The 14,173-nt window shown below is 35.1% G+C and overlaps 1 protein-coding gene across 2 annotated transcripts in view; it reads left to right on the top strand.

Moving 5' to 3' along the window:
- LOC111057321 (serine/threonine-protein kinase NIM1) overlaps nt 1-12,406 on the top strand; it is a 94,513-nt gene extending 82,107 nt beyond the window's left edge. The window contains exons 4-7 of one of the 2 annotated variants that reach the window (XM_039431104.1): nt 2,136-2,292; nt 4,485-4,593; nt 5,906-6,142; nt 8,642-12,406. In XM_039431104.1, the coding sequence (XP_039287038.1) occupies nt 2,136-2,292; nt 4,485-4,593; nt 5,906-6,142; nt 8,642-8,991 (853 nt within the window). In that variant the 3' untranslated portion in view covers nt 8,992-12,406. The remainder of the gene's footprint in view (nt 1-2,135; nt 2,293-4,484; nt 4,594-5,905; nt 6,143-8,641) is intronic. The other variant, XM_039431105.1, reaches the window with a different exon arrangement.
- Nucleotides 12,407-14,173: the final 1,767 nt, after the last annotated feature.

The following is a 14,173-nucleotide window of genomic DNA, read 5'->3' as shown; positions in this document are numbered from 1 at the left end:
ATTATAATAATACTGTTAGAAATAATATGAATGAATATTTAAATTTCCATTTCATTTTGATTTGACACATATCTATTATTATATTGGATATAATTTCTCAAAAGTCCACGACAAACTGAAGATTCACGAAAGATTAACATTTTCATACTAAACATAATCATTATGATAAAGAATGAATGATGAATTCCATTTCCACCATGAAGAACTAAGAAATTCCACAAATATTTCTTGGAAACTAACTGACCACTATATCAAGTAAGTGTGGCCAGTGTGCAATTAATAATATAATTTAGCCTGCAGCGCATCACAATAAATTAATTTGAAATAAAAACAATAGAACATAAACATATATAAATATTAACTTTATTCTATCCTAATATATTTCTTGAAACCCAAGTTTCGTTTATTTCAAACAGTCATTTCTTAGTTTCCTTGCAGAATGAGATGAAGTTTGTAATTTTGACCATAATTAGTATATTATGATGAGAATTATCAATTATTAAGGCTTGAGAGTTGAAAAATCGTGTTCAGCGACCGAAAATACATAAGATAGCGTTCCTGAAATACATAATTTAGATGCATAGACTAGTAGGAGCGATGAGATAGACAGGCCATTACGCACATTAATCATGGGGGAGGACCGCGCCGCAGCGTAACAGTGCTACTTATCCCCCTCCCACCGCCGCATCTATGATCGTAACCCCCAAACTATATATATCATTGGATTCAGCAAGAAACGGCCTACAACGTTTATTGGGAGCCTTTTTCTCTAAGTCGGCTAATTACTTGAATATTCGAGAAATAATAAAAAGTCCATAATAAAAAAATACATTTTTCGAGATATTTTATTTTTTTACGGAAAAACTATGCGGTTTATCGCAAAAAAGTATAGGACCACATTGAAAGCCAGTTATGTGTACATAATATTGAGAAAAAATTAAAAGCTGTACTATGAATAGTAACTGCAGGACAGGCGATTTTATAAACGCGCGTTTTTTACAACTTACCCCATTCCCCCCCAAGCTGTCGACCACCCTGGGACGTGACGACATCGAGTTTCATATACACTAAAGACCCTCTAACAATAATCCGAAGTCAAATTCTCTGCCTCTCTCATGTATGCTCAATGTAAGCCAGCGCCTGGACTATAGTAGCTACATGCAAGCCACTATAGTGAGGTCCATGTTATAATGGCAATGGCAGTGAAGATAGATAGGAGAAAAACGTTGCCAAGTCTCTGCATTTTGCCACTGATTGTACACAGCTATTACTCAATTCATCCCATTAAATTTGATCTAATAATAATTATCATTTCTTTGATAAAATAATCAATTTATGTTAAATTAATAGAAGGATATTATTTTTTCATAATTTGATTCAAAAAGTTGCTTCCATAACTGAGATCAGATTATACAAACCTGAAATGGCGGATAATTTAAAAAGCTGTGATACACCGATCTCAATTTCAAAACAACAGAAATTAAGTTATTTGGTAGGTATTCTATTCCAATTTCTTTTAAAAATGATAGAAAAATATAAATCCTTTTTAAAATGAGTAATTTCAATGGAAATAATTCTAAAATAACCTTTCAATATTATTTATACCGGTACGAGTAGGTCTAACCTAAACGTGTTGGCCAACTGAAGCATGGATGAAGTCTAGGATGATTAGTTATCAACTTTTAAAATGTCATTTCAGGTATTTTAATTTGTGTTTCTCATACGGTAATGTCTAAAAAATTTTCCATTGTTTCAAAAATACATTTTAAATCAATTATACGACTTGTTTACCAAATTATTTTGATAGAATGAAGAAAAAAATTGCGGCTGAGCTACTTTTGTACACTCACTGTCAAAAGTAAAAATAAAATATTCTGTCAAACTGACAACATTGCAAAGCTAGAGAGAAATAGCGCTATCTGTTTTGTTGTATGATAGAAAAGGACAGCAACAGTATTGTCAATCATACACTGTCATTATAACGTGGACCTCACTATATGTGTTTCAATGGCACTTTACAGATTTTATAAATCGGCTCATACATCATTCGACTTGCACTTGGATACATACGGATTCAATGTGATCATACACTTAATGTAATGCCTTTCAGTTACATGCATGTATTTTGTTTGCAGACTTTATGAAGTCATCGAAACGTACAGTAAACTGCACCTTGTGCTGGAGTATGCACCCGGTGGGGAGCTCTACCAGAAGCTGACCACTGAGGGAAGGATGCGGGAGGCCGAAGCCAAGGCTGTCTTCATCCAGATACTCTCAGCTGTCAAGCATCTTGTGAGTACTAGTACCACAAATCATTCTCATAGTTGTTTTGATTTTGTAAATGTGTAACTTCAATAAAATGGATGAAATTTTTTGATATTTATTTAATATATTTTATTAAATTTTGAAGGATAAATATTTTTCATTGCCAGGTCTGACAAGACTTATGGCAAACACTAATAATTAACAAAACTATAACTCTTTTAATAATAAATTAAATACAATGTTTAGGCACTTAGAACCAAAGCGATGTAAGTGATACAAACTAAGTTTTGAGAAAAAGCCTGTAGAGTTGAAGCTTAATATAAAATTCCATAACAATGAGAAAAAGTAAGTAAAATTAGGTAGATAATTACAAACTTTTCCTCTATTTCTCACAGTAATTAATATTTTTTGGTTGATTTTTTGTTTTTATAATAATAATTTAAAAAAAAGTTACATGCACTTACATCTTTTTTCTTCCAAGTTGTAACTTATACCCCTTTGGCTTTGAAAAATAAAAGTAATCAAAATTAAGAATATTTGTAAAAATTCATGCGAACGATGGGATGAAATGAATTGAATCGACAGAATTTATGGGGAAGTGGAAAATATGAAACGTTCAAGTGGATGGATTTTAAGGCTAGGTGAGCGGGTAAGGATGTGGGGTATGGAGTATTAAGGATATGAAGAATCCCAGATTTCCGGTAGGGTCCTACCACTCTAGCACCTTGGTTAATAGGTTGCTAGGATGATAAATTAATACATTTTTATTCCCCCCAAAAAAGCTAAAACTACTACATCAATTACAGAAAATATAAAAATTACAATAAAAATTTACAATAAAAATTTCTTTTAATGTGTTCTCTACATGTTTAGTGCTTTCTGTGTGGAAATTGACCTACTCCACTATGGCGTACCATGTTCTAGAGTAGGTTTTGTTTCTTTTTTGTGTGACTAGCGAATAAGTATAAAAGTAGGATGAATCGTCCCCATAAAGCTATGATCTATAAATCATCTCCATCAGTATCAGTGTACGTGTGTCAGGTACAGTAAAAATATAATTCCCATGACTTCTAATGGGACTATACGCAGCTCAGCTAGTATCGATGGTCCCATCAAAACTTATAGGAATAATACTCTCACTAGGACACGTACACTGATATTGATATATAGTATGTGGTATATGATATTGGTATGTGCGCCTTTTATCACACAGAAAACTGTCCTGTTGTTTGTTGCTCTTATGAAATTAGCTGCTATACAGGTTGGGCAGTCGAATTGCATTATTTTAAGTATTACAAGACAGTCTGGGAACAAGTTTCAGTCATATTTAACAACACAGTAATTCAAAATAATGTAAATGGCCGCTTTACTCACTGATTGTCGGCCAACATTCATCGTCACTACATCACCACGTCCAGGATATCCTCTTATTGGCTAATTCTCACAAACGCTGATTATAAGCCAATCGGAGGACATTCTGGGTGTCGTGACGATATGTAGGCCGACAATAAAAATTATTATTCTTCAAGCAACAGAAGACAAATATTTTTTATTCATTTATACAAGAAGTACATTATTATCAAAATGATAGAGAGAGGAAAAATAAGGTAACCTTGTGCTATTCCTCTCCCAAATTTAGATAACACATAGTCCGAAATAGGTTAAGTCTTGTAGTTCTTCAATTCACAAAAATTTTCAGTCCTCAAATACATATTTTCACAAAATAGATTTTCAAATTTAGATGCTTCAAAACTAAACATAGAAGAAATATTTCACATTATTATAACTAAAATAGGAAATATTCACATTTTAGAAATATAATTTTGAAGAATTACCGAAAAACAAACTTAATTCAAACATTAAATTATTAATTTAATGAGTCTTGATAAGAATTCAAACTTAATATCAAACATTATTATTGATAATAATAATTATTAGTAGATGTAAAGAAGGCCATTGGAAATTTTGATAAGAATTAACATTTTTACTGGAAATGAAAATGAATTCTTAAAAATAGATACCGGTTTAGAAAGGGGATGACTGAATTTGTTCTTTTATATGATGAATTATTTTCCTAACATTTGAATAGTATTGGGAATATGTTGAACGAGAGATGAAAGAAATAATATGTAATAAATAATATAGTTTTCTTTACTCTATGGTTGAACGAAGATAATTATGTAATGTTATCCTTCATTTCCTATTTCTTGTATTTGCAGCATGAAAGGAACATCATCCATAGAGATATCAAGGCAGAAAATGTGTTCTGTGGCGTGAGGGGTGCTGTGAAACTCGGAGATTTTGGATTCAGTACGCAGATTCGATCAGGTACAACTTTTTTAAACCATCATTGTTCAGTTAAAATGAAACATTCATAAAACTTACAAAGTGAATTAAAAATATATTTCCTTGACAAAATATAATTGAGGTAGAATTGATCATTATTAACAAGAATTAACTGTTAATATCATATCAGAATACCGGGATGACTAGGTTTTTGTATATAGAAGGCGGTGGAGATGGAGAAGTGGCAACAACGACTTTCTTTCATTGCCACTGACTACAACGAGAATCTCACTATAGTATCGTTCATTTAATCACTTCACTTATATTTGCTAGTTTTGCTCAAATTAATAAAAACAATAAAAAAACTTGTAGTTCCCTCTATTTAAAACTATTTAAAATATTTTAAAGTTTTCAATAAATGGTACTTCAAGTTTTTATATTGTTTTTATCGTTCATTTGAATCTACACTTGAAATATATATTACAATATTTAGATTATTTGGAAGAGATTTTGCGGTATTTCTCCATAGTTGAAAGAATAAGGCTCGCTAACGGTAGAACATGCATAATACACAGTCGTCATACATTGTTGTGTCATTGCTGTGATCACAGCGAACCGTTTGAGTAAATTGAGGCTAGGTTTTTGTATCTCCGATTTTTTTCTTCCCTGCTCCATTTGAGGTTAAATTATTTTCATTATAATTTGTAAATTTTCTAGTGGTTCATTTATTGTTATTGGTTGTTTATTTTATATTAGAAGCCTCTCGCTGATGATGACCATGTGTTTATCATGCAAGTTCTACCGTTAGTGGCCAGCCTATAGTGAGGTCCACGTTATAATGGCAGTGGAGAAAGATAGGATAAAAAGTTGCCGATCCTCTATCTTGTCAATACATTCTATAGATGGTAGCTGATATAGTTTTATTGATATAATATTAACTGTTTATTCTCGTTTAAAATAATCAATTATATTTTATCAAGCAAGAAATTATATTTTCAATAATTTCATAATTAAGATGAAATATTTTGTCAATTAATTATTAATTCTACATTGTTAAAAGACGATCTGGCAACAGAGCAAAGCGAGAAAGAGATAGCGCTATCAGCTTTGTTGAATGATAGACAAAGATAGCAATACCATTGCTAAACGAACACTGCTATTATAACGTGGACCTCTCTATAAGACATTGATGTCGAACTTATCAGTTCAGCTGAAGATGTGGCACGAGTTGCCATTTTAATTATACTTCTAATAACTCATACAATAATTCATTCATTAAATCATTAATCCCTTTAGACACAATCATTCAAAGAGATTATATTATTTAGAATAATATGGTGATGGTTTAACACAGAGGAAATGCTGCGAACATTTTGCGGTTCGCCGCCGTACGCGGCACCCGAGCTGTTCCGGGACGCGTCGTACCAGGGTGGCCCAGTGGACGTGTGGGCGCTGGGTGTACTGCTCTTCTTCATGACCACAGGCCACATGCCATTCCCTGCCGACTCCATTGCCAACCTCAAGCGCAGCATACTGTTGGGGGTCATCACAACGCCGGCTCATCTCTCCAACGAGTGCCGCACGCTTATTAGTAAGTTATGGATGTAGATTCATTTGTTTCCTGAATTCATTTAATTGTAATTGAGTTGAATATGAACCAACTATCTTTTTTGCTGAAGATGATGCCCACAACAGATCATTCCACGTCATCAACTGCATGTCATTGTCTACAATGACAATATTTCTCATTTATACACAATTTCTCATTTGTAATGGTGAAGATGACTTTGAAAATGTTTTCTTTTTCTATGAAAATTGAAAATTGAGTTTCAACCTTCTTTAACCTCAAAATCACGGTATTCTTCTATATACCGTGCTCAAAATTGTTCCAGCAATCAGATTTTTAACTTGAATTTGTGTAACGCTTTGCACATTGGGTAACGCTAAATGGACTAGCAAATGATGGCGTTCAGACAAACTTATGTTCTCCTGACCAAAAACTACACAACATGTCAACATCTCAAAGAATTGAAAATATAGAGTGTATAATATGTAGACATTTGAGACTCATGAGCTTTATATGTGTTGTGTATCTGCCATACGCTAAATAAATAAATATACACAATAATATTCTACCGTCATGTACAATATTACAAAACTTTTAGAAAATCCTAACAGATTTATTCCTCTAGCACAATGTACAATCCTTTAATATTAACCTTCCCTACTCAATCACACGAGCAGTCGCGTGTTGTATTTCGTACAACATCAAATTTTCCAAGTGTTATGTAGGCCTTCGACTACGTTAACGCTGATTCAGAAAGCCAATTTTCTGACTCCAGAGTTTAAAGCTAGTTAAAGTCTAGAACTTAGCTAAATCCTGAGCTCGGAAACCAGCCCTAAAAGATTCTCGCCAATCTCATGATAGTCACACTGTGAAAGTTTTACTCCATCAACTTTAATAGTGTGTGTTTCAACTTGTACTGTATTGTAACTATTGCTGCAATTAGAGCCAATAATACTGTACCAAGCCTTCATTGTTCATAGAGTTATTTATACTGGATTTCTTGTTAAAAATCAATCTTCTCGAATGGAGTTTGGTCCCAATTAGTTCGTTCATACTGCATTTCATATTGTTATTGCCGAATGCAGTTTCAAATTCTTGTTTTTGTTGCTTGAAAAATCTCCAGGCCTGGTTGCACAAAAGCCTGTTCAATCATGATTAAATGCCACGAGAACCAATCAGAGAAGGCTTTTTAAAAAATAAGTCTTCCCTGATTGGTACTCTTAAGCACTGGCCACACCAACGTCTGCTAGAGGTAGCGAGCTCGCTCCCGCGGTGGTAGTTCAGGCCACACCAAAAAACGTCCGCTAGCGGTACTTTGGTTTTGTTTTTGTTTTGATGAGTATGGTTCTCTAGTAGCATGCGCTACCGAAGGCGAACTTTTAAAACTCGCCTTCCATGTTATTCAATTGTGCAGGCCAGACCGAGCTCGCTACCTCGGCGGTAGTACCACCAGCAGAAGTTTCAAAAGTTCGCCTGGCACGGCGAATTGAAACTACCGCCGAGGTAATCCCCCTGCGGGAGCGAGCTCGGTGTGGCCTGCTCAATTTAATAACATTGAAAGCGAGTTCTTTAACTTAGCTACCGGTGCGGGAGCGAGTTTGGTGTGGCCTGCGCATTACAATTCATGTGCTCGTGGGATTCAATCACTATTAAATTTTAACAGGTTTTTTGCAACTGGGCCTCAATATTAAATCCATTTTTTTTCTAGTCACATGATCTTGCTGAAGAAACAATTGTAAAACTAATCACCACTAGTCCTCACCACTTCCTCATAATTGGTCTAGAATTTACCTGCATTGTGAATTTGTGATTTCATGGTCATGTTGAAGGTGTTGAATGTTGGAAACAAATTATTTTTACTGAAATCTACAATGTCAATCTTGAATTTCAAACAGAAATCTAAGATTAATAATAATAGTACCTATTAGTATCTATTATTCGAAGCCAGAATCCAGAATTATTCAGAGTCTAGCAAAGATGCCGGATTCCGTGTATTTTGTTTGGATGTCGATTTGACATGCATATAATATATGTACATAAATGTAATAGTATTAAAACCACTGAATTTTTGACCTGACAAACCGTACCTCAATTATATCAATGATTATTTTCTGTTATTGAGGATAGATTTTTGTGTTTCTGTTAGTGCTGAACCGGATTTTAGATTGTAAAACTTTGTTTTCTCTATTTTTTCTGGTTATTATTATTTTTTGTTTTCATTTTTTATTACTCATGTTTACTTTAAAGAACTTTTTTCTGTTCAATGATGCTCCTGTAATGCGGACGTGACATTGTAATCAAGGTCATTTGCATGCAGTTTTTTATTAGATGTATTTTTCATTTCTATGATTATGTTTGTATATTTCAATTATTGTACTTATTATTGGAAATATTTTCTAGTGATTATGTATTTTGTATTTTGGCGAAATAACGTTTACTTCTTTCTTAATATTGAATGACTTGTTGTGAATGTTAATATTGATTTTCAAAAATAAATAATTAATTTGGAATGACGTGTTGCAGGAGGAATTCTTAGACAAGCGCCGACCGACCGTTTCAAGCTGGAGCAAATCATCCACTCGGAGTGGCTGGAGGGAATGACGGTGGTGGGCTCGTGCGACGAGTGGAGCATGCAGCCGACCCTGGGTGCTGACGAGAAGGTGTCTACCATCGAGAGGACGGCCAGGGAGAAGCTGGAGTTGATCGGCGTCTCGGCCGACATGCTCGCCAAGGAGGCAGGTCAAGGAGCCAGGAGTCCTGTGATTGCCGCATACAGGATAGTGGTGCACCGGTTGCAGAACATAGCTCAGTTGCCCGCCTTGGCGCCCCCTGTCACAAAGCCCCCCAAGTCACGGACCTGCTGCATACTCTGACCAAAATGCTCAAACTATCGGCCAATCATCTAAATAACTAACTGTGACTAGGGCTTCTATAATATCAGACCAGAAATCTCTTGACTCGTTCAGCCAATCAGCTAAATAACTATACTCTGTACAAAATTACTTCTTACTTGGGATGGACATGCGCAGTAGAGAAAGCATACAGCGAGAGGGATACAGAGGCGCGATGTTGCCGCTTTGAAGCGGCCAGCGTTCTCCAACTTCTAGTGATGCTTCTAGTTCTACTCATGCTATACATGCGAAGTTTCCTATCCGAAAGCAGTCAGACGACTGACAAATTGGCAACTATGTTTCTACCTATGTAGAAAGCTACCTATGTAGAAACTACTTTTCTACCTTTGTAGAAACTGCGTTTCTACCTATGACTCTATTAATTGACTCTATTACACTGTAATTGGCTGATCTCCTTCTTTCTATTTCTCTGCGCCGCATATTCCTCCAAGTTATAAGTAGTTTTGTACTGACTATAATAATAATAGCATAGATAAAATATAGCATGAAGATATCCCATGATATAGGTGTTTATGTTTATCACCTATCTAGGTTTCACTAACCTTAATACGGATTTCCTAGATTTTCCTTCCTGCCGGCTAGCTTCAGAAGGTGTGTGGTCGGGGCCAGGAGGTGAGGGTTGAACAGCCTGGTGTTCTCTCCTTCGCGCACTAGGGTTGAGAAGTGGTTCTCGGCCGTCTGCTGTACCGCCGCGTCCGCCACGAGCGTCGCGAACACTATCAACTCGAAGTCCGAAAGCTATCCTTTTCGTCGTGAAGGATCAGCTCTAACTCTAAATTCCACGAGGAATTAGACCGACCTATCCCCAGGATTAGAATATATCAGCCACCAACCCGATCACGAGTTTTGATAGTGTTACTCCTTTTTCAATGATTTCTCAGCTTCTTCTCTTCAGCTGTTATCTCAAAGAAAGAAGTAAGAGTGGGGATGCGATTCATAAACACTCCTCCGTTTTAGATCAAACCCCGAGATTGTCATGCGTTTTGACTCACTCTGTTCCAAATTTCACTCAAGCCTATAGTTCTAGTACAGTGGAACTTGGTTGTAACCTCATTTAAGGAACCACACATTTAATGGCGCTGTATCAGAGTGAAACTATAAAAGAGGTTTCAAAATCTGTCGAGCAGGATTTTGGAAACAATGAATCTGTAATCACAGTGCAACGTCTTTTCCGTCAACATTCTGACTCGATACACATTTTTCGGAGTACGAACTGAACGGGAAAGACCAGGTTGCTTCCTTTTCATCACAGAACCAGTACTTCTGAACGCTGCAACCCATCGGAGTACAGTTTTTGATCAGGCACTGCACCTCGACTCCCAACTCTAAAATATTGACGGAAAATTATAGTTTTACGGGATCTATAAATAAAAGACGTTATATCCGTGTTGACGCTATGACCAAGGCCGCAATAACCATGTTACACTGTAGTTCTTTTCTGTGAAGCTATGTGGCGCTAGTAATCTCTCATACTGTGCCGTTCAAAACAGTAATAATAGACAGTAATCGGTTCGAGCTAACAAAAAATCGGTTTTAAATTCGGGACATAAACTACATTTATACCATGGGATATCTTTCTATGCTATATTTTCTCTGTATAAATAGTGACTAGGGATACTTTTATATCAGACCAGAAAACTCTCGACTTGCTCAGCTAAATAGCTAACGGTGACTACAACACCTTCGTTCCTTTGTTTGGTTGAGAACTGTGCACATCAGATTTGACAACATTTTTCAAGGTGGGATTCCTTGCTAAGCTTGTATCTGTGCGTAAATGCATTCTGTCCACTGTCCTAATACATTCAAGATGTCTGTGATAAAATGAATGAAAAAATCGATTTAAAATACTATCAAGTCATCGAAATGCAATTAATTCGTGAAGAAAAAATTGTTTGGTTTACTAGAATCTGTGAAAACCTTTCAGCATTGCTCTTATGGAGTAGTGCTACCAGATTTCACAAAAACCTGTTAGTTGTGTGATAGAAAGAGCGAGAAAGAGAGCGTCGGTAATTTTGATAGAATCAGCATAAAACGGCAACATTGTGCTCCCATTCTCGTTAGAAATAACATTGGCCATTAAGTTCCGTGCTGCAAGCTGAGGCTGCACGGACTATAGTTCATTATTTACATACAAATATGGTCTGTAGTGGAATACAGTAGTTGTCTACTGTCGTTTGTGGTTTTAAAACAAATAGTTCCAGCACTGGTAGCTGATAAAGTAATGAAAGCTTGATCTTCAAGTAAAAAAATGCTAATCTCGCAATATTAGTAATTTACAAAATCTTCTTTTATTTTTCAGATCATGGCCCTTCAAAAATGAACTTTTCAAGAAAACGGTTTTAAAATTAACTACAATAATAAATAAAAACATTTTCTACGCGAATTTATTTCATTCTAATAACTTGATGATATTCAAGCAGATAATTTTTGAAAACTGGCACCTGAAAAATGTTTTCAAATCTGGTGTGCACAGCCTTAAATTAGCTTCAAGGTTGTGAAATTTATTCTGTTAGTATCAAGTATATTATGTTATTCTGTTATAGGCCAAATTCATACAGAAGTGACGATGGCATGAACACCTCGTTGGCGTGGAGGTGACTTTTTCAATCCTATATAACCATATGGCCCAATGCAAACAGAAATGTTGATTCGCCACGCCAATTCTATTAGCGTTGATCATACAATGTTTATATAGGAGTGGCAAAAGTCAGCGCCACGCCACAGCCACGTCACCTCTGTGTGAATTGGGCCTTGGGAAGGAAAAATATGAGGACTTGTGTATTCGACAAGTACATTAAAAAAATAGGACGGAACACTGTTCAGTGTTATCAAAATCAGTGTTATGTTATTTAGCTGTTCTCCAGTTAGTTATTTAGCTCAGTGCTTCTCACTTCTCACCCTCAAGACTTGTTGTATTATATTGTTTGTGTATATAGGCCTACTGTCAACTATTACCATTTCTTGTGATATAACTGTAAGTAGAATAGGAATTCAATGTGAATGAATATGTCTTTTATGAATCAACAGAAGGAGAGTACCTATTATAAATGTGAACAAAACATCCACTGTCGCTTGTGCAGTTGGAGTTTAAACTTAATCTGAACTGTTAATCCGAAATTATTCATGCTGTGGTTGTATCTATAAAATGTTTTAGAATAGATGTATTATATCTATTTAAAATGTTTAATACCTATTATGAAAATTTCAAAAAGGTTTAAATTTAACCTATTAACTGTTCCGATATAGCTTAAACTTTATACACTGTGTAGGCGATCTGTAAATAAATGAATGAGTCATAACTGTATGAATGGGTCAAAATGTGTAAGTTGTTTCTTGTGTATTATGAAATATAATATAAATTTAAATTTCATACTCAGTTGCGATTTGTTTCATTGATGTATCTTACCATAGTCACCTCTAATACAAGGCCGTAGTTTACGATATTGCAACGTCGCAATGTAGGCCTACAATCTAATTGGTGAAAAGATCAGCAACAATTTTTCTTCACCAATCATGTATTAGATTCTAGGCCTACACTGCGACGTTGCAATATCGTAAGCCAGGGCCTTGTATTAGAGGTGGCTATAATTTTACCCATACAGTACATCCCACCCACGATCTTTCCAAGATTAAAATATTTTAGGCTTGGAACATTTACTCATCTGAATAATGTTGAATGTTCTATAGTGAGTTAACTCCAAACATTCAATCGAAAATACACATATTTGTTCAAGAGATAATGTAACATAACTCAGACATATAATAATTATTATGATGGAGTTCAAAATACACATAATAAGAGTTCAGGAGATATGACCGTTTTTGTAGAATTTTTGAAAATCTTAAAATGGCTGAAACTTTGCTTACTTATGCTCCTTGATGCGAGGAACATGGATCTACAAACGGATTTAAAAAATTCGTTACCGTTCAAGGGATAAGACCAATTGAAAATTTGCAAATTTTATTTTTAATATCTAGAAGAAGAATAACTCACTCTGTATAGTAGCTAGAGACGCCTGATTTGGCACCGACATTTCTCAGGTCAAGCACTATCTATGGTGAAAATTTCAACCAAATCTAACATACTTTTGGTATTACTGAAAACATTTTCATGAATTTCATGAGGAATGCAAATTTTCCAGATTTGGCTGATATTCGGGCTATGGATAGAGGTTGACCTAGTAAGTGTCATGCTATAATATGAGACGTTTCACTACAATAAAGAGTGAGTTATTCACTGAAACATAAAATCTTTGCTCCACTCTGAGAGCAGAGAAACCACTCATCTTCAAATGCTTATCACTCAAGAATAGGTGTTATTTTCACCAATGTGATAGCATATTATTGTTCGTCAAGTAATATCATTCCTGTTCCTGAGAGTATGAGCGATTTTAATTTTTGACCATTTTTGTAAAAATCCATGATGATTGATTGATTCATGGATTTCATGACAAATGCAAATCTCCCAGATTTGGTTGATATTCGGGTTACGGATAGAGGTTGCATGTGGTAAAATTCATCAAGTATTCGTAACCAGTTAGCAGAATTTTAATGGCAGGTAGTTTCTCTAGAAATAACATTTTAATAAATAGTCCAGTCACTATATACATTGGTGCATGCAATTTATATTGTAGTTCTGATTTTTTAATATATTATTTGGGTACATTAATTGATTAATTGCCTTTATTAAGGGCGGAGTTAGGACTCCAGGTCCTCTCTGCCACACAACCCTACATAAGAGAAGTACAGAACCAATTTCTTCATGCAAAATTTCCTTGTGCTAGATACAGGGTGGCCCAAAAACCTCGTATTTTCGGCTCATTTTCCAGTTTTCAGCTATTTCTGCCAAATCTCGTAATCGGACAGAAAAATTTGCTCTCGCATTTTTTCTAGATTATGAAATTCTGAATAAAATGAGATCATTCGGAACTCTCTATCTCCAATGAGTACTGAGTTATGATTTTTTAAAAATGAGTGAAATTTGAAGAAAAAATCAATTCTGATGAATTTTAGTTTAGTTAGTGTACCTGGAAATCTATATGAGATAGAGCGCTCTACCTGATCTCAGATTGTAGAGCACAAAAATACGCCCAGAGGGATTTTGAATTATACATCTAAATGGTAACAATCGGAAGATATTGTT

Source organism: Nilaparvata lugens, chromosome 6 (assembly GCF_014356525.2).
Source record: "Nilaparvata lugens isolate BPH chromosome 6, ASM1435652v1, whole genome shotgun sequence".
NCBI classification, from domain to species: Eukaryota; Metazoa; Arthropoda; class Insecta; order Hemiptera; family Delphacidae; genus Nilaparvata; species Nilaparvata lugens.
Note: the sequence above shows the minus strand (reverse complement) of the source record. Positions and strands in the feature narration are given on the sequence as shown.